Here is a 23,302-nt window from a genome sequence, read left to right on the forward strand (position 1 = left end):
CACAACTATTGAAGCCTGCGCTCCTAAAGTCAGTGCTCCGCAACAAGAGAAGCCACCGCAATGAGAAGCCTGCGCACCGCAATGAAGAGTAGCCCCCGCTTGCCTCAACTAGAGAAAAGCCCGCATGCAGCAGTGAAGACCCAACGCAGCCAAAAATTAATTCATTAATTAAAAGTTTAAAAAAAACAGTTCTCTTTGCGATATAGGGAATTGCAGGCGGTCCAGTGGTTAGGACTCCGCACTTTCACTGCCAAGGGCCCAGGTTCAATCCCTGGTTGGGGAACTAAGATCCCACAAACCCTACGGCCAAAAAAAAAAAAAAAAAAGTGACTTATTCTTTGCGATATATTAGAGGAACTTAGCATCAGACTCAGAGATAAGATATCCCCAACACGATCTTTTAATACCCCAGGAACACAGGGTTCAAGAATAGCTCTCTGCACGTTTTGAAATGCTTCTCCATCATTCAAAACAGCTAATAAACTGCAATGTGGAATGAATCTCAGGGCACTGGCCAGATAATGAGAAACCAGTGGGTATTCTTTGCTGTATAACAAAACCACAGGGCAGAAAGACCATATTTAGCATCACTCTTCTGGAGTTTTTCCAAAATTGCCTGAGGAGCAGAGATCCAGTTTCTTGTTCTGACTCTGCCACAAAGTCAGAGTATAACTTTGAATTAAATGTCATCTCTTTGGGGCTGTTTCCTTACCTGTGAGATGAGGGCAAGTTCATCTGAGGGCCTTCGGGGTCCCGGAATAATTCCCTGAGAAGGAAAATGTCAGCCTACCCCTGCCTTTTACTGTTAAGCAATTTTTATTTATTTTGGAAAATGCTTCCAGAAAAAGAATAGAGGTAAAACGTCAGGATTATTCCTGAGTTGTAACATGTGGTCATAGGGTTACTTACAATCAAGTTCTCTCCAATGCTGAGAATGAAAAAGTTGCCTAGCAGTTAAGAAATATAAAACTCTCCCTCCTGGGGTCTGATGTATTCTTTTGTACAACGGTTCTTCCAAACTCCCTGGCACAGAGAGGACCATCTTAGTGCCATGCTGAATGTTCAAAAAATTACATACAAAAAAGCTTCCACGAGCAACAAACAGCTCAAGACCCAGGGCAAATGGGGAGCCCCGGAGGTCCCTTCCTGAACTTGTTTTTGGGTTTTATCAACCTAACTAAAGCACCCTTCCCCTGTGGCCCAGGATGCCAGAGGTACCACATAAAGTAAGGCTGGCACCAGCCACACCCCACTTGTCATTCAGACCCTCAGCTACACTCACCAAGTTCAACAACGTGAAGTAAAAATTTTTTTCCACTTTTATTACAGTAAAATTTACAATGTTGTGTTAGTTTCAGGTGTGCAGCAAAGTGATTGTTATATATATGTATATGTTTATATACATATATATTCTTTTTCAGATTCTTTTCCATTATAGTTTATTACAAGATATTGAATATAGTTCCCTGTGCTATACAGTAGGCCCTTGTTGGTTATCTATTTTATGTATAATAATGTGTATCTGTTAATCCCAAACTCCTAATTTATCCCTCCCTACACTTTCCTCTTTGGTAACCATAACTTTGTTTTCTATGTCTGTGGGTCTATTAACATGATATAAAATTAAACAACTCAGAAGCCTGCATTCACATTCAGGATAACAAGAGCATTTGCATCGATTCGGATTATAAACACGATGGAAATGAGGTGCAACAGGGGAAACCAGTTTAAATATTCTGCTGTCTGGCCAAATTTCTAACTCAGATCCAATTGACCTAAATGAGACAGCAAGGCTAGAATGGACACCAGAAGGTTGCAAGCTAGTGTACATAACACTCCCCCCACAGCTTAAAACTATCCAGTTCTGAGTGAGAATGGGAGTTCCTTTTGCAGCTCTGTCTCCCCTTTCATCGGCTCAGAAACCAAATGAGTGTCTCTGAACCTTCCTGATTTCCTGGAAACTGCCACAAGAGACTGCGTGACCACCTCTCCCCCCCTTTCAAGGGCATCAGTCACGTGTCTCACACACACACACACACACACACACACACACACACACGAAGTGTTGCTCACCCCCTAGGAGTAATTTACCAGCTCTCTTTCTTTCCCACGAACCATCCTCTTTAATCCTTATTCCTCCTTTCAGAAGGAAAATACATTCCAAGATCCAAAATAGTCACCAACAAAGAGTTAGGACACAATCTGCTTGGACACGAAAGCTGTCTGAAAATTAGCTTAAACCACCTCATAGCTCATAAATGCCCAGGTGCCTCTTTCTGTTAATGTCTCATCAAGAAGCCAGAGCTGTATTTTTTATTTGCCAGAGCTGTTTTAGAGCCTCCATGTAGAACTCACTCCGAAAAGAATACTTCTAAGCAAGTCTATAACAAACCGAAATCTGAAGCTGTGCCAATCACTTGTTGGCTCAACCATCAAATACTGAAGACCTACCAGGCAAACACGAACCCCGTGGCTGCCTTCTTGGCATGACTTTGTCACGAGCCACCAAACAAGGTGTAGGAGAACCCAAGTGCCAGGGAGGCTCCGGGAGAAAAGTGACCCCAGAAAACTCAGAAGGCTAGCAACTCTCTACTTTATAATTTAAAATATAATAAGAGAGGCTGGGGGCATGCACATGGGGTACATGGGAACTCTAGTTCCACTCAATTTTGCTATGAGCCTAAAACTGCTCTAAAAAGAGTCTATTTTTAAAGAGAGATAGAGATCATTATTAATGTCTTTTGTTTTCTCTATAACCTTTTCTGAATTTTCCAAGTTTTTTATAAGGAACATGAAATAATACCTTTACAACTAGAAAACTAAGTCATTAAAACAGAGAATGACCCCCTTTTTGTATTAAAAAAAGACACAAAAGTCACTGAACTATACACTGAAAACAGGTACGTCTGTTAATTATTCCACCATAAGGTTAATTTTAAGAAGTATTTTTAAAAGCCTTAGAAATCTTACTTTTCACTTTATTTTTTTTAATTAACTTATTTATTTATTATTTATTTTTGGCTGCGTTGGGTCTTTGTTGCTGCGCGCGGGCTTTCTTTAGTTGCGGCGAGCAGGTGTTACTCTTCGTTGCGGTGCACGGGCTTCTCATTGCAGTGGCTTCTCTTGGTGTGGAGCACGGGCTCTAGGCAAGAGGGCTCAGTAGTTGTGGCACACGGGCTCTAGAGCACAGGCTCAGTAGTTGTGGCGCACAGGCTTAGTTGCTCCACGGCATGTGGGATCTTCCCAGCCCAGGACTTGAACCCATGTCCCCTGCATTGGCAGGTGGATTCTTAACCTCTGCGCCACCAGGGAAGTCCCACATTTCACTTTAAACAGTATATATTATAGTGTATGCTATAATCTTTTTTAAAAATTTTACTGCAGTACAGTTGATGTACAATATTACATAAGTTACAGGTGTACAATACAGTGATTCACAATTTTTAAAGGTTATACTCCATTTATAGTTATTTTAAAATATTGGCTGTATTCCCCGTGTTGTACAATATATCCTTGTAGCTTATTTTATACATAATAGTTTATAACCTCCTAATCCCCTACCCTCTATTGCCCCTCCCCATGTATGTCATAATCTTTAGGGAAAGTTAATTTGTGTAAACTAGCAGTAGATGTTCCTGTTAAATTTGTGTTTCAAGATAATTAATTAAAGTAAGTTCTTTAATTTTGGTGCCACCAATTTGAGATTTGGGGTCCCGTAGCCTACTGTCACTAAAGGTAACAATTATAATTCTGTAGAATAAATGGTTTGCTAAGCAAGTAATAATAATAAAAGTTATTGCATAATGGATACAGAGTTTCTCTTTAGGAGGATGAAAAAGTTCTAGAGATGGAGAATGGTGATGGCTTCCCAACAGTGTGAGTATACTTAATGCCACTGAACTGTCCCCTTCAAAATGGTTAAAATGGTACAGTTTATGTTATGTATATTTTACCATAATAAAAGGAACTTTAGCTTCCACCTAAACACAGTTTTCTGGAGATTCCATACTTTTTAAATGGGAACCAATACAGGAAGAATGTCACAAATGCTCTGCTGGGTGCCTCGTGTGCTTTACCAGCAAGAAGTCTAAAATTAGGGTTTCAGTCTCTTCCATTACACTAGTCGTTAATGCAAGGTCCCTGAGACAAAATTTGTCATTTGGTGATTTTCACAAAGACCACAGAGGCACAGAGAGGTGTGTATGGGGAAACACATCCAAACCTGCAAGGCCTACTCTGAAATCACTGCTACTCTGATTCCATCCATTCTAGCAAATATTTATTGAGAGCCGACTACAGCCCAGCACTGCGCCAGGACTTAGGGCAACACCTGCTCTCCTGGATCCTGCTTTCAGTCAAACTGTTTCATTGATTTGTTGATTTCAAATAACATTACAGGTGGGTGGGGAAGGGATGAATTGGGAGTTTGGGATTAGCAGATGCAAACTATTATGTATAGAATGGATAAACAACAAGGTCCTACTGTATAGCACAGGGAACTATATTCAGTATCCTGTGATAAACGATAACGGAAAAGAATATGAAAAAGAATGTATATATATGTATAACTGAATCACTTTGCTGTACAGCAGAAACTAAGACAACATTGTAAATGAACTATACTTCAATTAAAAAATTAAAATTAAAAAAATAAACCATCAAATCAAATAATATTACAGGACACGGTGTGACTTGTATATCTCAAAGAAGCCATGTGTTTTCTTGTTTCCTTTTTCTTTATACTCTGAAATGATTCAAACTTACAGAAGAGTTCCAAGAATATTACAGAGAACTCCTTTATTGCTGAACCCATATTTAACACTTACTGATGTTCTAGTATCTGCTTTATCCTGGCTCTGGCTCTCTCCCTCCCTTCTCCTGCCCTGCCCCTTCCTTTCCTCCCCTCCATCCACACCCACCCAGCTGCCTCCTCCTCCCCTTCCCTCTCCCTTTCTCCTTATAGACAGGTTTTCTGGAAACATTGTAAGGCACAGACATCTCCTTTTATTCCTAAACACTTCATTATGTATTTTCCAAGAATAAGAACCGTCTCTTATTTAACCACAGTACAATTATCAATTTCTGGCAGTTAACATTGATTCAATAGTATTACCTAATACATAGCCCATACTCAAATGTTGCCAATTGTCCAAACAATGGGAAAAGGGGTGGTACCCAGGTTTTAATATACTGATTTGAAGGCTCCTTCCTCAGCCACCCAATGGACTGACAGCCCTCCAGGAGACCTGGTTTACTTCCCACAGGACCTTTCCTAAAGGACTCCAGGCAGAAGGAAATTCTCCCTATTTTATAACTTCTCCCTGTGTTACTTAACAAAGCTCTTAACAACCACCTCACATTTAACCTGAATTCATGATATGACTTAATCCGATTTTCCTTTTGTTTTAGTCACTGAAAATCTCTGGATAAAAATATTTTCTTGTAATAAAATTCTGAAGCATCACCCTCCCCCCGCCAATTAGAAACTGTTCAAAGCCCAGTAGCCCTTCCGCTTGGCGCCTCTCAGCAACTTCAATTTAAAGCAGTATTTCTCAACCTTTTTTAATCATCATCAGTTTCCTAGGAAGCCTTTTCAGACAAATTTCCTTAAGCATCCCCCCAATGAAATTAATACAAGAGATAGACTGTTCATCTATTCATGTACTCTACCTATATCTGCACATTATATATTAAAAAGTGAGACATTTTCACCACCACCACCCCAGGAACCATTTTTTATCACCCCCATTTAGAATGCATTGTCTAAGGTCATTCACAAGCTAGGGTGGGGAGAAAAAGGAGAGAGATCAAGGTGTTACCTCTGTGTGAGACAAGACTCCAGTCCAGCCCGGGATCCTCAGAACCGAAGGATCAGAGCTCTAATGGTCCCTCTTCTATAGATGTGGTCTAGGGTCCACCCCGGCCCCATAACAGGCTCAAAATACTACAGAAGACTTTGCATATTCAAAGCTGGAATGGAAGTCTTAGGAGGATAAAGGAAAATCCCCCTCTTGTAAAGGGGATGGATGAATCTGGATTGTCTAAAGGTTCCTCCCACAGATGTCTTCCTGGTGACTCAGTCTACTTGGCAGTCTTAACGGGGGAGCTGTGGTCTCAGAACCTCTTTGGAGGCCATTCATCCACTCATTAGAACCAATGCATATATATATACATACATTTTCTTTTTCTGGCTGTGCCGTGAGGCTTGCAGGGTTGAACCCAATGTATTTACATTAAGCCTGAATTGGAGTCCCCTAAATTGTCTGAAAAAGTATCTCCAGGGACTTCCCTGGCAGTCCAGTGGTTAGGACTCTGCCCTTCCACTGCAGGGTACATGGGTTCAATCCCTGGTCAGGGAACTGAGATCCCACATGCCCCAAGGTCAAAAAAAAAAAAAAAAAAGTATCTCCAGGTGGCCCTAAAACTGATTTTTTAGATATTTACCTAAAATAATGGCAAGTGCCAGATAGTCAGGGAGAGGACCTCATAAAATCAGATTAACAGCACCCCGTCCTGTAATATTTGTGTACTTTCCAAAAATATGAACAAATATCAAGTTCTCGTGACTTTATGCATGTGATATTCAGGAAAATTAAATATACAAATAAGGCAGTCTGTGAAAGAACACAAATTCAGGGGAAATTTTGAATACATATGACATTGTAAGCAGGGGTTGTGCTTTCTTTCTAGACCACAGCTCTAAAATTATAAAATAAAGATTTTTTTAAATCAATCAGGATATAGAAGAACTGAAAAATATCAACAAGAACTGGATCTAATTGACATTTACAGAACAATTCTCCCAATGACAAAGAATACATATTATTTTCAAGTATATATAGAACATTCACCAAGATAGAACATAACCAAGGTCATAAAACAACCCATAAAAAAATTTAAAAACTGAAATGATACAAAGTATGTTCTCTGGCCATAATGAAATTAAACTAGAAATGAGTAAGAGAAAGATAACAGGAAAATCTTCAAACACTTGGAAATTAACACACTTCTAAATAATCCATGAGTCAAAGAGAAAGGCTCAATGGAAACTGGAAAATACTTTGAACTGAACTAAAATTAAAATACTACATATCAAAATTTGTGATGAAGGCAACTAAAGCAGTGCTTCAAGGGAAACTTATAGCATTAAATATTTACATTAGAAAAGATGAAATAATTTAATAATTTAAGCTTCTACTTTAAGAAACTAAAAAAAGAAGAAACTAAACATAAATAGCAGAAGGAAAGAATAAAAAAGATTAGAGCAGAAGTAAAAAAAATTAAAAATAGAAAACAGTAAAGACCACCAGTGAAACAAAAAGCTGGTTCTTAGTAAGATCAATAAATTGATAAATCTCTAGCAAGACTGTCAAAGACACAAATTACCAATATCAGGAAAAGGAAAAAGGGAATATCACTATAGGCTTCAAAATATTGAAAGGATAATTAGGGAATAATACAAGCAACTCTATACACCCTATAAATTCAACAATTTATAAGAAATGGACCAATTCCTCAAACAGCATTTACTACCAAAACATACCCAAGATGAAGCAGATAATCTGAATAGCTTTACAACTATTTTTAAATTGAATCTGTAGTTAAAAACCCTTCCAAAAAAGAAATCTCCAGGCCAGATGGTTTCCCTGGTGATTTCTACCAAATATTTAAAGAAGAAATAACACCAACTCGACACAATTTCTTCCAGAAAATATAACAAGAAGGATAACTTCCCAACTCATTTTAAGGCTAGCATTACCCTGATACCAAAACCAGACAAAGATGGTACTAGAAAACTACAAACAAATATCTTTCATAAACATAGATGCAAGAGTCCTTAACAAAATATTAGCAAATTGCATCCAGCAACATAAATAAAGAATAATACACCATAACCAAGTGAGGTTTATCCCAGGATAGCAAGGCTGCTTCAAAATTCAAAAAGCAATCAGTGTAACCTACCACATTAATAGTTGAAAGCAGCAATCAGAAAAGGGCCAGACCGTAACCATTTCAGTCTTTGCTGGCCTCAAGGTCTCTGCAGCAACTACTCAACTTTGTCACTGTAGAGTGAAAAGAGACATAGGCAATATGTAAACAAATGGGCATGACTGTGTTTCAGTAACACTTTATTTACAAAAGCAGGTAGCAGACCCTTTCAAAATAAAAAACACTCAACAAACTGGGAAAAGAAGGAAGCTACCTCAGCAAAATAAAGGCCATTTATGAAAAGTCCACAGCTAACATCATACTCAATGGCAAAAGACAGAAAGCTTTTCCTCTAAGATCAGGAACAAAGCAAGGATGCCCACTCTCACCATTTCTATTCAACATAGTATTAGAAGTCCTAGCCAGAGCAATTAGGCAAGAAAAAGAAATAAAAGGCATCCAAATTGGAATGGAAGAAATAAAATTATCTCTGCAAATGACATGCATAGAAACCCCTAAAGAGGGACTTCCCTGGTGGTCCAGTGGTTAAGAATCCATCTTACAATGCAGGGGACGCCAGTTCAATCCCTGGTCGGGGAACTAAGATCCCACATGCCGCAGGGCAACTGAGCCCGTGTGCCATAGCTACAGAGCCCACACACTCTGGAGCCCGAGCACTGCAACTACTGAGCTGGCACACCACAACTAGAGAGCCCGTGCACCACAACTAATGAGCCCGCACACCACAACTAGAGAGAAGCCCCCGCACTGCAATGGAGAGCTCGCGCGCCACTACGAAAGATCCTGCGTGCCACAACTAAGACCCAACACAGCCAAAAAATAAATAAATATTTCCTAAAAAAAGAAACCCCTAGGGCGTCCCTCATGGCACAGTGGTTAGGAATCCACCTGACAATGGAGGGGACACGGGTTCGAGCTCTGGCCTGGGAGGATCTCACATGCCGTGGAGCAACTAAGCCCATGTGCCACAACTACTGAGCCTGCACTCTAGAGCCCACGAGCCACAACTACTGAGCCCGCATGCCACAACTACTGAAGCGCACACACCTAGAGCCCCTGCTCTGCAACAAGAGAAGCCACTGCAGTGAGAGGTCCACGCACCACAACAAGGAGTAGCCCCCGCTTGCCGCAACTAGAGAAAGCCTGCACATGGCAACAAAGACCCAATGCAGCCAAAAATAAATAAATAAAATTAATTTATTTTTTTAAAAAAAGAAACCCCTAAAGAGTCCACAAAAGTTTAAAAAACCTGTCAAAACTAATAAAGGAATTCAGCAAAGTTGCAGGATACAAAATCAACACACACACAAAAAGTTTTGTTTCTATACACTAAAAATGAACAATCCAAAAAAGAAATTAAGAAAACAATTCTACTTATAATAGCATCAAAAAGAATAAAATATTTGGGCTTCCCTGGTGGCGCAGTAGTTAAGAATCCACCTGCCAATGCAGGGAACACGGGTTCGAGCCCTGGTCCAGGAAGATCCCACGTGCCACAGAGCAGCTAAGCTCGCGAGCCACAACGACTGAAACCCGCACATCTAGAGCCCGTGCTCCACAACAAGAGAAGCCACCGCAATAAGAAGCCCGCGCACCATAACGAAGAGTAGCCCCCACTTGCCGCAGCTAGAGAAAGCCCAGAGAAAGCCCACGCACAGCAACAAAGACCCAACACAGCCAAAAATAAATAAAATAAATTAATTAATTTTTAAAAAAAAAGAATAAAATATTTAAGAATAAACCTAACCTACTATATTCAATATCTTATAATAACCTATAATGGAAAAAAAGCTGAAAAAAAATATATGTATATATGTGGTGTGTAACTGAATCACTTTGCTGTACACCTGAAACTAACACAATATTGTAAATCAATTATACCTCAATAAAAAAAAAAAATAAACCTAATCAAAGACGTGAAAGACTTATACACTAAAAACTACAACACATTTCTGAAAGAAATTAAAGAAGACATAAATATATGGAAAGCCATCCCACATGTCTTTGGATTGAAAGACTTAATATTTTTAAGACGTCCAGGGACTTTCCTGGTGGTCCAGTGGTAAAGAATCCGCCTTCCAATGCAGGAGACACGGGTTCGATCCCTGGTTGGTAAACTAAGGTCCCACATGCCGCGGGGCAACTAAGCCCGCGGGCCACAACTACTAAGTACGCATGCCTCAACTAGAGAGCCCACGAGCTCTGGACACCATGTGCCACAACTAGAGAGAGAAAACCCGCATGCCACAACTAGAGACAAGCTCGTGCACTGCAACAAAAGATCCCGCATGCCTCAACGAAGATCCCGCGTGCTGCAACTAACACATGGCACAACCAAAAAATAAAAAATAAATAAAAAAGATGTCCATACTACCCAAAGGGATCTACAGATTCAATGCAATCCCTAGCAAAATCTCAGTGGCAGTTTTTGCAGAAACTGAAAATTCATCCTAAAATTCATATGGACTCTCGAGGGACCCCGAATAGCCAAATAATTTTGAAAAAGAAAAACAAAGTTGAAGGACTCACACTTCTGATTTCAAAACATATTACAAAGCTATAGTAATCAAAACAGTGTGGTGCTGGCACAAAGAAAGTGGATCAATGAAGTAGAACAGAGAGCCCATACAGTATATCATTCTGTATATGATCATATGATCTTTAACAAAGGTGTCAAAATTACTGAGTAGGAAAAGGAGAGTCTCTTCAACAAATGGTGTTGGGAAAATTGGATATCCACATGCAAAAGAATGAAGCTAGGCCCGTATCTTACACTATATACAAAAATTAACTCAAAATTAGATTAAATATCTAAACATAAGACCCAAAACTATAAAACTCCAGAAGACAACATAGGAGAAAAGCTTCATGACATTGGACTTGGCAATGACTTCTTGAATATGACACCAAAAGCATAGGCAACAAAAGCAAAAACAGACAAATGGGAAAACATCCAATTTTAAAGCTTTTGTGCATCAAAGGACACAATCAACAGAGTGGAAAGGCAGCCAAAGGAATGGGAGAAAATATCTGAACCACTTCCTGTCCAAAGTCTTCATCTACAGTCCTGCAGTCAAGGCCACCACACATGCCCAGAGCTGCTCCCAGAAGCTGGCCCATCGTCACACAAAACTCCCAAGACACATTCCCTTTGCCCTTTTTTTTTTTAAATAAATTTATTTATTTTATTTATTTATTTTTGGCTGTGTTGGGTCTTCGTTGCTGCGCACAGGCTTTCTCTAGTTGCGGCGAGCGGGGGCTACTCTTCTTTGCAGTGCACAGGCTTCTCATTGTGGTGGCTTCTCTCATTGTGGAGCACGGGCTCTAGGCGCGTGGGCTTCAGTAGTTGCGGCACATGGGCTCTGTAGTTGTGGCTCACGGGCTCTAGAGCACAGGCTCAGTAGTTGTGGCGCACGGGCTTAGTTGCTCCACGGCATATGGGATCTTCCCGGACCAGGGATCGAACCCGTGTCCCCTGCACTGGCAGGCGGATTCTCAACCACTGTGCCACCAGGGAAGCCCCCCCCCGCCCTCTTTATTCAACAAACGTTTCACAGGTAATTTTAAAACAAGCATCACCATAGTTCTAGATAACAGAATTTATAAGTTGTAGGTTTAAAAGTGATTATAAATGATAATTCATTCTAATTTTCCTATGTTGCAGTCAGAGAGAACAAGCAATATGCTTCTCACTTCATCTCATTTACAGATGAAAAAAAAAAAAACAAAACCATTTGACACCCACATAAAATGAAACAGCTAGACAGGGAAGGGATAAAAACACAAATCTCCAAGCCTTTGGTTGAATGGTCTTTCAATAAGCTGCAAATATGGTGGCATTACCTAGTTTAATGGACAGTTGCTCCCAGGCACTAACAATTCCCACCATCTTCACTATAGCTAACGTCCGGAATTGTCTAAGAATCATTTTACCATACCTGGGGCATCTTCCAAACCAGAGTGGGTGAAGTACGCAGGATGGCTGCCTCAGTGGCCACTTGAGAAGATTAGAGGTTAAGGCAAACTGGGTAATTTTTATTAGATACATACTACATTGGGCCAGGAAGTATATACTGCATGCCCCAAAGCCTTTTTAAAAAATAAGCCAAACAAATTTTTGCTAACTTTTTAGCAAAGTTCCAAATTTACAGAGAAGTTACAAAGATACAAAGAACTATTTATTACTAAAGAACTATTAACATTTCACCACAGTTGCTTTATCGTTTTCTCTCGTTCTCTCTATATATACACACACATTTTTCCTGAACCACATGAGAGTAAGTTGCCAAAATAATGCCCCTTTATCCCCATATACTTCACTGTACAAATATTAAAATCAAATAATTAACATGGATACGGTACTGTTATAGACCGCATACTGTCATAATGTCATTTACAGAAAAAAATCAGATCACAAGTTATATTTAGTTGTTACAAAATGTACATTTTGAAGTGTTAAAAGGGAATTTACAGTTTCAAACTAAGAAAGCAAAAATAAAGACGGAAACAAAACAAAAAACACTAAAAATACCAACGACTGCTACAATGCCGGAAAGGAAAAGGAAGCAAGCCTTTAGATAAACAGAAATTCAGACAATTCCATGACACGGATAACTGCGATTTAGTCTCTTCCAAGTTAGGTTACACTTTGCTTTTGTTCAAAAAATGACTTCGCCCAGACTTAAACTTGATTTCACAAGTTTAGTCCTGTTTCTTTGATACAAAGATTTTCTGAAGTATCTTTATGTCAATCCTATCTTGTTATTCAATGTGAGAAAAAAAATACAGAGTTTTGGCTTTTAATACTCTTTTCCTGAATTTCAGCTGACCCCAAAGGAATCACGAAAACTGACGTTTAACAAAAAAAATTTCAGTTACAGGAAACTCCAGATTAACTAAGTGACTACAATAGTGTTACAATGCACTTCGGGCCAAGGTATCAAATGGAGACCTCACAAAAAGAAAAAGGCATACATTAGCCAGGCAAATAAGAATGACCGCAAAGATTGTTGCTAGTACAGAAAGTGACCAAATATGAAATGCCACATATATAATAAGTATGCAACAATGCTCTCTCAACAGCACTAGCAGCACAAATTGCCTTTTGTCCTGTTCCACTTTTTGGGACCAATACATGAAATGAGTCAGCTGGAACAGGCACACAGAAAAGCTCTGTGCTGAGCCGTTAGCCAAAGGAGTCGGGAGGCCCATTTTTAAGGTATTAGTAATAGGGTGGAACTCAGCTACACGAGAATCCCAAAAGCAAAATGCATTCAAAACATGTGACCCCATTTTAGCCAAAGTCCACACTCTGAGCTTCATGACCTGGGAGTTCTCCATGTCAATCAAGATTCATCTGTCAGCGCTTCCAAAGAGTCACAGGGCCCCCTCAGCCAGCCCCTGGAGCCCGAGTGAAGACAGGACAGTACAGTAAGAAAAGATATGACTAAGAACTACAGGAGGCAAGAGGCAAGGCTATGAAAGCTCTAAACATACAGCCCAAAAACAGTGCCTGTTTCTGACCAGGGAAAACCCACCAAATATCAACTACTCACAGAAGGCAATTCTGCCCAGGGGAAGGCTACAAAATCACTAATTACAACACAGGGGCCCTTCTTGGGAAAGGCCAGGGCTGAAGAGACAGTGAATGAGGGATAAAACAGAGCAATGATTACCTTGCAGTGGAATGAACTGCTGGTTTACCCTGAGGCAAAGCCCTCAGTGATCTCATCTATAAAATGAGGGGGTAGAAGATCTCCAAGTTCCTTCCAGGGTAATGGAAAGAAAACATGCTCCAGAGTCAGACAGATCCTGGCTCCACACCTGACTAACTGGGCAACTTAGGTCACTCTATGCCTCAGTTTCTTCATCTGTAAAACAGAGATTCCACCTGCATCAGTTAGGGTTAGATTTGGCTGCGAATAGTGACTTAAAAAAAAAGCTTATTCCCCCAATCATAGAAAAGTCCAGAAGATGGCAGCCCAGGATTTGTGAGGTGGCTCTGATCAACAAAGTCATCAGAGGCATCTTCTGCCGTGATAGCCTTCATCCCAGTCACCTGAAGACTCAAGACGACTGCTGGGGGACTTCCCTGGTGGTCCAGTGGGTAAGACTCCGCGCTCCCAATGCCGGGGGCCCGGGGTTCAATCCCTGGTCAGGGAACTAGATCCCACATACATGCCGCGACTAAGGAGCCCGCCTGCCACAACAAAGGACCACACATGCCACAACTAAAGGAGTCGGCGAACCGCAACTAAGGAGCCCGCATGCTGCAACTAAGGAGTGCGCCTGCCGCAACTAAGACCCAGTGCAACCAAATAAATAAAATGAGTATTTTTAAAAACGGAGGACCTGCCATGACTCCAGGAATCTATTAAAAAAAAAAGACGACTGCTGGAATTCCAGCCATCACATTTATATTCCAGTTTCGGCCACATGTCTATATTCCAATAAGGAAAAAAGGGGAAAGGTACAAAGAAGGTTCCAGGAAACTACTATGTGACCACTCTGCTTGTAACCAGAATACAATCGCATGGCCATCCCTAGGCGAGGGGGGAATGAGGGGTGCAAATATAGTTTTATCTAGGACAAAGCACACATCCAGATTAAACCTGGGGTTCTATGACTATAGAAGAAGGGGAAACTGGATAAATCTGCAACACTTCTCATCCCATGTTAAGGATTAAATTGTAAATGTAAAGCGTCCGATGCTCCCTGGGCCCACAAATGTATCCCTTCCCCTCTGGCAGTGCTGACATTTTATGACCTGTGGTCTCAGCGGCTTGAGATGTCCTTTGGGAAACAGGCTTTTCCAGCCTGGTCTATCTTTTACTGGCTAGTCTCTGGCCACAGCCCATGTACCACCTGCATTCCAGCCATACCAAACTATCTCCCTCCTTCCATGCCTCCCAACCTTTGTACTCACAGAGCTTCTACCAGGGAAGCTCTCCCCAAGCCCTGGGCTGCACAATGAGCCCCCTAGACATCCTAGGTCTCCCCTCACCTGCCACTTCCCCTCTATCCCCACCAGGTAGGGCTCCCCCCAGATGCTTCCTCTCAGGTAGCGTCACCCCCCCACACCCCACCCCACCCCGTATCATAAGTGCTTTCTATGGGCCACGCCCTGTTCTAAGCCCTTTACACGCAGCTTTGAAGCTGATCCCAACAACCCTATGACACAGACACTATAACACCATTTTACAGATGAAGAAACCGAGGCACAGAGAGGTAAACCAGATGGTCCACGGCCACACAGGTTGTAAACAGCAGAGCCAGGATGCAAGCACAGGCTGTTGGACTGCAGAATCCATACCCTTTGCCACCACATGAGGCTGCCTTGACTCCCTGATTGAGAGGTCTGCATGTCATTTCAGACCAGGGATGGTCAAACCACAGCCCACAGGCTAAATCCAGCCCACCACCTGTTTCTGTAGATAAAGTTTTACTGGAACACAGACACACCCAGTTGTTTACAATGGGAGAGTTGAGGAGTTGCCATGGAGACCGCAGAGCCCACAGAGCCAGATATTAACTGTCTGACCCTTTATAGGAAAAGTCAGCCACCCCTGTTTCAGGCTGTCAGCTCCATAAGGCAGGGCCTGCACTGTGTTCTTCTGACCCCCACATCTCTCAGGGCATTTGTTTATTTGTTTTTAATTGAAGTATAGTTGATTTACAATGTTGTATTAGTTTCTGGTGTACAGCAAAGTGATTCAGTTATACATATATTCATTTTCATATCCTTTTTTATTATGGTTTATTACAGAATATTGAATATAGTTCCCTGTGTTATACAGCAGGACCTCACTGTTTATCTATTTTATATATAATATTCAATAGTCTGTATCTGTTTATCTCAAACTCCTAATTTATCCCTCCCCCATCCCCTTTTCTCTTTGGTAACCATAAGTTTGTTTTCTATGTCTGTGAGTATATTCAGTTTTGTAAATAAGCCCATTTGTATCAATTTTTAGATTCCACATGTAAGTGATACCATATATTTGTCTTTCTCTGTCTGACTTGCTTCACTTAGTAGGATCATCTCTATGTCGATCCATGTTGCTGCAAATGGCATTATTTCGTTCTTTTTTATGACTGAGTAATATTCCATCGTGTGTGTGTGTGTGTGTGTGTGTGTGTGTATGTACCACATCTTTTTTATCCATTCATCTGTCAATGGACACTTAGGTTGCTTCCATGTCTAGTGCTGTAATGAACACTGGGGTGCATGCATCTTTTTGAACTAGAGTTTTCTCCAGAAATACTGCACGGCATTTGGTATACACATAAAAGGTGCTCAACAAGTACGTGGGGTGTGAACATCCATCAGGCCTAATTACACATAGAGAGGAATGCGTCTGGGGGCTGATGCTGCCAACTCAGGCAGGGCTTGGAAAGTCTCCCGACTGAACAATCAAAGGGCCCAGAAAAACCGCCGTGGCGGCGTTCCCTGCACTGTTCACAACCCATCACAGTTCTGACAGGGTGACCATTGCAGGGACGTACCTGTTGCCTAATCCACTTAACTCCCCCCGAACAAGGGGCTCACAGAGAGCCCCAGCCCCACGCACACTCGGGAGAACCTGAATCCCACGGCTTCCTCGGTGGTTCCCAATACCTGCTCGTGGCTCACCGGCCACATGACCAGCACTGCAGATAAACACAACATATCCTGGAAAAGAGTTACTAAACACTGAGGTCAGTCGCCTTTCAACTTGGTTATATTTTCATCAAAATATTTCTAGAAAGGGACCAAACCACACAGAAACAGAAACAGTCCTTTAAAAACTACCACACAACGTGAAAAGGTTATTCATGGCTCAAATGCCTTCTCCGACCTTCAAAGAACAGGCTTGCGTACCACGTTTCCTGATCGTATTGTTATTATTATTATTATTTTTTTTTTTTAATGGCTGCATTGGGTCTTTGTTGCTGCGCGAGGGCTTTCTCTAGTTGGCGAGCGGGGGCTACTCTTCGTTACAGTGTGCGAGATTCTCATTGTGGTGGCTTCTCTCGTCGCGGAGCAGGGGCTCTAGGCGTGTGCGGGCTTCAGTAGTTGTGGCACGTGGGCTCAGTAGTTGTGGCTTGCAGGCTCTAGAGCACAGGCTCAGTAGTTGTGGCGCACAGGCTTAGTTGCTCCGTGGCATGTGGGATCTCCCCAGAGCAGGGCTCGAACCCATGTCTCCTGCACTGGCAGGTGGATTCTTAACCACTGCCACCAGGGAAGCCCTGTATCGTTATTCTTGGTAACATTACACAAAGCACAAATAAAGCACTTTCTTTCTGGGCTGTGACCATATCCAATCGAGTCTGGGTTATCAAAACCAAATTCTGGATGGTTTTCTTTCCAATTCTGTCTTGGCCATGCCCGAAATCCCATCAGGAGCCGCCCAGAGGAAATGTGCAAAACGCCTCCCATATTTCCGGCACAATCATCTCAATCCTGCTTTTAGGACACAAAGACCCTCATCTCTCCTTTCCTCCCAGGGTTCTCAAACAGCTGTCCGCTGGAGCACACCCTGCCGGGCCAGAGGCTGGGCAGCCAATGGAGACCAGCATCCGCTACACAAATCAAACCATTTGTCACCTGGGGCCCTGAGCAGGGGGAGGAAGGGCTGAGAAATAGCTGCATACTGGCTACGGCTGGGTCAACAATGACCACCAACTCACCCCCAGGTTCCACGAAGTCACCCACCGGTCTGTTTAAAATACCAGACTCCCAGCAAACAAACTACTGCGTGCTAGGCACTGTGCCAGGCCCAATGCATGCAGGAGCTCACAGCAACGCTATGAGGCTGGCCTCATGCACAGATGAGGAAACCAGGGTCCAAAGAGATAAGTGACTTTAAAGGTCGTGCAGCAAAAACGAGGCAAAGCTGGACCAGCAAGGGGGTCTAAGCACGTCACCAGCCTGTGCTCCTGCAGGCTGTCTCCTCAGAAGCAAGGCAATTCCAGGAGAAGAAGGCAGTCCTAGCTTCCAAAAGCTCCCCAGGTGGCAACACAGAAGGTGGCCGGGATGGGGAGCAACGCATTCATTTATACACTGATGGTGAGCAGTGGGAAACGGTCCAGCCACTCTAACAGTTTCTACATGCACCTCTCCTAGGACCCTACAATTCCAACCCCGGTGTTGACCCAAGAGAAATAAAGCTTGTGTCCACACACAGACTTGTACACAAACAGCAGCTTTATTTGTCATAGCCAAAAACTGGAAACCACCCAAACGTCCATCTACAGGTATATCAATAAACAAACTGTGGTATATCCACAAATGCACTACGACTCAACAACAGAAAGAAACCCAGTATAAACTACTGAGAGGGGCGGCAATGTGGACGCATCTCAGAACATCTTTCTGAACTAAACAAACCAGACTCCGAAAAGGATATACTGTATGGGTCTACCTACATGAAACCCAAAGAGACAAAACAAATTCATGGTGATAAAAATCAGAAACAGATTGCAGGGACAGGGGAATGGACTGGAAAGAAGCACAAGGAAACTCCCCGGGGGGCGGAAATGTTCTGTACCTTTTGGAGCAGTGGTTACATGGTATAAACAAGTATCAAAATCCAAACAGAGCACCTAAGACCTGTGCATTGTATTGTATGTTAATTATAACTTTAAAAAGAAGTCCTTGGACTAATGCGTCATTCTGATGATAAAATGGAAAACAGATTATCACATGATTCCTTCCAAAACTAACTGCTCAGTAGAACTTAAAGAAACCCCAAAGAAACCCCGATTTGCCCATTAAAGTAAATTAGGTTTACTCACAGGCATTAGAAACGATTTCCCTCACAATATTACCTACCTAATATTTGCCCAAGGGGTCTGTCTAGCAAACAAAGATGAATGAGCCCACCAATGCTTCCTAACAAGCCCATGATAGTCATGACAGCAACCTGCGCCCTTCCATGGGAGAGATGGCTGTCACCATGGCAGCTGGTGGAAGGCAGGAAAGGTGGATGGGGAAGGGAGCTGGAGAGCTAAAGAACCACCTTAGAATTATGACTGTCGGGATGCAATACCCCCCACCACCAAGATGTCCACATCCTAATCCCTGGAACCTGTGACTGTTACCTTACACAGCAAAGTTTTTGGCATGTGGCAGATAGATAAAATTCAGGATCTTGAAATGGAGGGATTATCTAGGTGGGCACTAAATGCATTCATAGGAGTCCTTCTAACAGGGAAGCAGAGGGAGATTTGACACACACAGAGGAGAAGGCAACATGAAGACAGGCAGAAACTGGAGTGATGCAGTTACGAGCCAAGGAATGCTGGCAGCCACCAGAAGCTGGAAGAAGCAAGAAGCAATTTTCCCTTAGCGTATCCAGTGGGAGCACGGTCCTGCCAACACCTTGATTTCGACCCAGTGAACCTGATTTCAGACTTCTGCCCTCCAGAACTATGAGAAAATAACTTTCTGTTGTTTAAAGTTACCAAGTTTGTGGTCATTTTTCGTAACAGCCATAAGAAAACTAATACAGACTGGAAGCCTTAAAGCTGTATTGCTTCTGCCAGCAGTCTACATTCTCCCAGTATCAACTCAAACTCCTAAGAAATTAATTTATTAATTTCAAATTAATAAAAGGGTTTTTTTCTCTTGAAAGAAAACATCAGAGAACATCTCATTACCATGGGGTAGGCAAAGATTTCCTAAACAGGGCTCAAAAAGAACCAAACATAAAGGGAAAACATTGAAAATGTGACATTAAAATTAAGATTTTTATGTTTACCAAGACACTAGTAAGAGATGAACTGGCAAACCATAGAGTGAAAGAAGATAGCTGCCTTCTCTAATATGCACTGCCTGTGTGCATGTGTACACAGACCCATCAATGAACTTGTATCCTGAAAAGAACTTTTACAAGTCAATACGAAAAAGGCAGATACCCCAATATATAAATAGACAAAGGACTTAAATAGCACCTTACAAAACATGACATCCAAATGGCCAATAGATACATGAAAAGACGCTAAACTTCATTAGTCTTCAGGGAAGGCAAATCAAAACCACACAATGAAATACCACCGCATACCCACCAGACTGGCTACGATGAAAACAACAGACGATGTCAAGTGTGCAAGAGTCTGTGGAACAGCTGGAACTCACACATTTCTGGTGGAATATTAACAGACACAACCACTCTGCAAAACTCTCTGGCAATATCTCGTAAGGGGGACATTTGCAATATCTCCACTCCTAGGTATCCACCCACAGAAAGGCATACATATTATTTCCCAAAACTATTCGTATGGGCCAAAAACTGGGAAGAACTCAAATGTCTATCTGCATCTGCAATAGATATAAACATATGTAGTATATTCACACAATGGAACACCAAACAGTAGTGGAAATAAATAGACCACTACATGGGTGGGGCTCTCAAACATAATGTTAAGAGAAAGAAGCCAGATACAGAAGATCACATCCTGTATGATATGAAATTCAAAAAAAGGCCTAACTAATCTACGGTACTAGAAAACAGAATAGTGGAGCCCTCCAGGGGGGTTGAGGGAATGACTGCAAGGGATGGGGTTGGGGGGCTGCTCTTTCTTGATCTGGGTGTGCTCTGTGTATGAAAATTCATTGAATTATGTACGCTTATGAGTTGTGTACTTTTCTGAATGTATGTTAGACTTCGAATTTACCCTCAAAAACTCAGTTATTCAGAGATTATGTGAAAAGGTGTGGGCAGCTTTCCTTTTTCTCAATAACGTTTTCGAACCGCAAAATGGATGTAAGTTAACCTTAGGGGGAAAAAATAATGGAAAAAAGAGAACAGAAGAAAATAAAAATCACCCACAATCCCACCAACCAAGGAAAACTATGGTAACCATTTGGTGTAAATCTCCCCAAATACATGTACGTTTTAAAAGCGGGGGAGAGCTCCCCTGGTGGCGCAGTGGTTAAGAATCCGCCTGCCAATGCAAGGGACACGGGTTTGAGCCCTGGACCGGGAAGATCCCACATGCCACGGGGCAACTAAGCCCGTGCACCACAACTACTGAGCCTGCGCTCTAGAGAGTGCACAACTGCTGAGCCCATGTGCCACAACTACTGAAGCCGGCACGCCTAGAGCCCGTGCTCTGCAGCAAGAGAAGCCATGACAATGAGAAGCCTGCGCACCGCAACAAAGAGTAGCCCCCGCTCACTGCAACTAGAGAAAGCCTGCTCACAGCAAGGAAGACCCAACACAGCCAAAAATAAAAAAACAAATAAATAAATAAATTTTTTTAAAAATAAATAAAAGGTGGGGGAGGGGACTTACCTGGTGGCGCAGTGGTTAAGACTCCGCGCTCCCAATGCACGGGGCCCGGGTTCGATCCCTGATCAGGGAACTAGATCCCAAATGCATGCCGCAACTAAGAGTTTGCATGCCACAACCAAGGAGCCCACGTGCTGCAACTAAGGAGCCCACCTGCCTTAACTAAGGAGCCTGCCTGCCGCAACTAAGGAGGCCACCTCCCGCAACTAAGACCCGGTGCAACCAAATAAATCAAGAAATTTAAAAATAATAATAATAAAATTAACAGGTGGGGGAGAGGGGATCCTGCAGGGAATGATTAACACACAGCAGGTTATAACACATACAATATATTACATATATGTGCATATTACATATATTATATGTAATATGCAGTTTTGTAAACTAAGCAACCACCCCTTTATTATTATTGTCAATGAAACGATCTAGTGTCCCTAAACTTTTTTTTTTTTAATTTTTTTAAACATCTTTATTGGAGTATAATTGCTTTACAATGGTGTGTTAGTTTCTGCTTTATAACAAAGTGAATCAATTATACATATACATATGTTCCCATATCTCTTCCCTCTTGCATCTCCCTCCCTCCCACCCTCCCTATCCCACCCCTCTAGGTGGTCACAAAGCACCGAGCTGATCTCCCTGTACTATGCGGCTGCTTCCCACTAGCTATCTATTTTACATTTGGTAGTGTATATATGTCTATGCCACTCTCTCACCCTGTCACATCTTACCCCTCCCCCTCCCCATATCCTCAAGTCCATTCTCTAGTAAGTCTGTGTCTTTATTCCCGTCTTGCCACTAGGTTCTTCATGACCTTTATTTTCCCTTAGATTCCATATATATGTGTTAGCATACTATATTTGTTTTTCTCTTTCTGACTGACTTCACTCTGTATGACAGACTCTAACTCCATCCACCTCACTACAAATACCTCCATTTCATTTCTTTTTATGGCTGAGTAATATTCCATTGTATATATGTGCCACACCTTCTTTATCCATTCATCCGATGATGGACACTTAGGTTGCTTCCATGTCCTGGCTATTGTAAATAGAGCTGCAATGAACATTTTGGTACATGACTCTTTTTGAATTATGGTTTTCTCAGGGTATATGCCCAGTAGTGGGATTGCTGGGTCGTATGGTAGTTCTATTTTTAGTTTTTTAAGGAACCTCCATACTGTTCTCCGTAGTGGCTGTATCAATTTACATTCCCACCAACAGTGCAAGAGGGTTCCCTTTTCTCCACACCCTCTCCAGCATTTACTGTTTCTAGATTTTTTGATGATGGCCATTCTGACCAGTGTGAGATGATATCTCATTGTAGTTTTGATTTGCATTTCTCTAATTATTAATGATGTTGAGCATTCTTTCATGTGTCTGTTGGCAATCTGTATATCTTCTTTGGAGAAATGTCTATTTAGGTCTTCTGCCCATTTTTGGATTGGGTTGTTTGTTTTTTTGTTATTGAGCTGCATGAGCTGCTTGTAAATCTTGGAGATTAATCCTTTGTCAGTTGCTTCATTTGCAAATATTTTCTCCCATTCTGAGGGTTGTCTTTTGGTCTTGTTTATGGTTTCCTTTGCTGTGCAAAAGCTTTTAAGTTTCATTAGGTCCCATTTGTTTATTTGTGTTTTTATTTCCATTTCTCTAGGAGCTGGGTCAAAAAGGATCTTGCTGTGATTTATGTCATAGAGTGTTCTGCCTATGTTTTCCTCTAAGATTTTGATAGTGTCTGGCCTTACACTTAGGTCTTTAATCCATTTTGAGTTTATTTTTGTGTATGGTGTCAGGGAGTGTTCTAATTTCATACTTTTACATGTATCCGTCCAATTTTCCCAGCACCACTTATTGAAGAGGCTGTCTTTTCTCCACTGTATATGCTTGTCTCCTTTATCAAAGATAAGGTGACCATATGTGCGTGGGTTTATCTCTGGGCTTTCTATCCTGTTCCATTGATCTATGTTTCTGTTTTTGTGCCAGTACCAAACTGTCTTGATTACCGTAGCTTTGTAATATAGTCTGAAGTCAGGGAGCCTGATTCCTCCAGCTCCATTTTTCGTTCTCAATATTGCTTTG

At 41.8% G+C, this 23,302-nt stretch overlaps 1 protein-coding gene across 6 annotated transcripts in view; it reads right to left on the reverse strand.

Annotated features, from left to right (window-relative positions):
* The window catches only part of OSBPL10 (oxysterol binding protein like 10), a 383,779-nt gene that overhangs the window by 269,781 nt on the left and 90,696 nt on the right, over positions 1-23,302 (reverse strand). Inside the window, exon 1 of one of the 6 annotated variants that reach the window (XM_061196457.1) lies at positions 7,963-8,043. The exons of the other annotated variants lie outside the window; for them this stretch is intronic. Within the exon in view, the coding sequence (XP_061052440.1) occupies positions 7,963-8,012 (50 nt within the window). The 5' untranslated portion in view covers positions 8,013-8,043. Of the gene's footprint in view, positions 1-7,962; positions 8,044-23,302 lie in introns of those variants that run through there. 6 annotated transcript variants of the gene reach the window in all.

This window comes from Eubalaena glacialis, chromosome 7 (assembly GCF_028564815.1).
Source record: "Eubalaena glacialis isolate mEubGla1 chromosome 7, mEubGla1.1.hap2.+ XY, whole genome shotgun sequence".
Lineage (NCBI taxonomy): Eukaryota > Metazoa > Chordata > Mammalia > Artiodactyla > Balaenidae > Eubalaena > Eubalaena glacialis.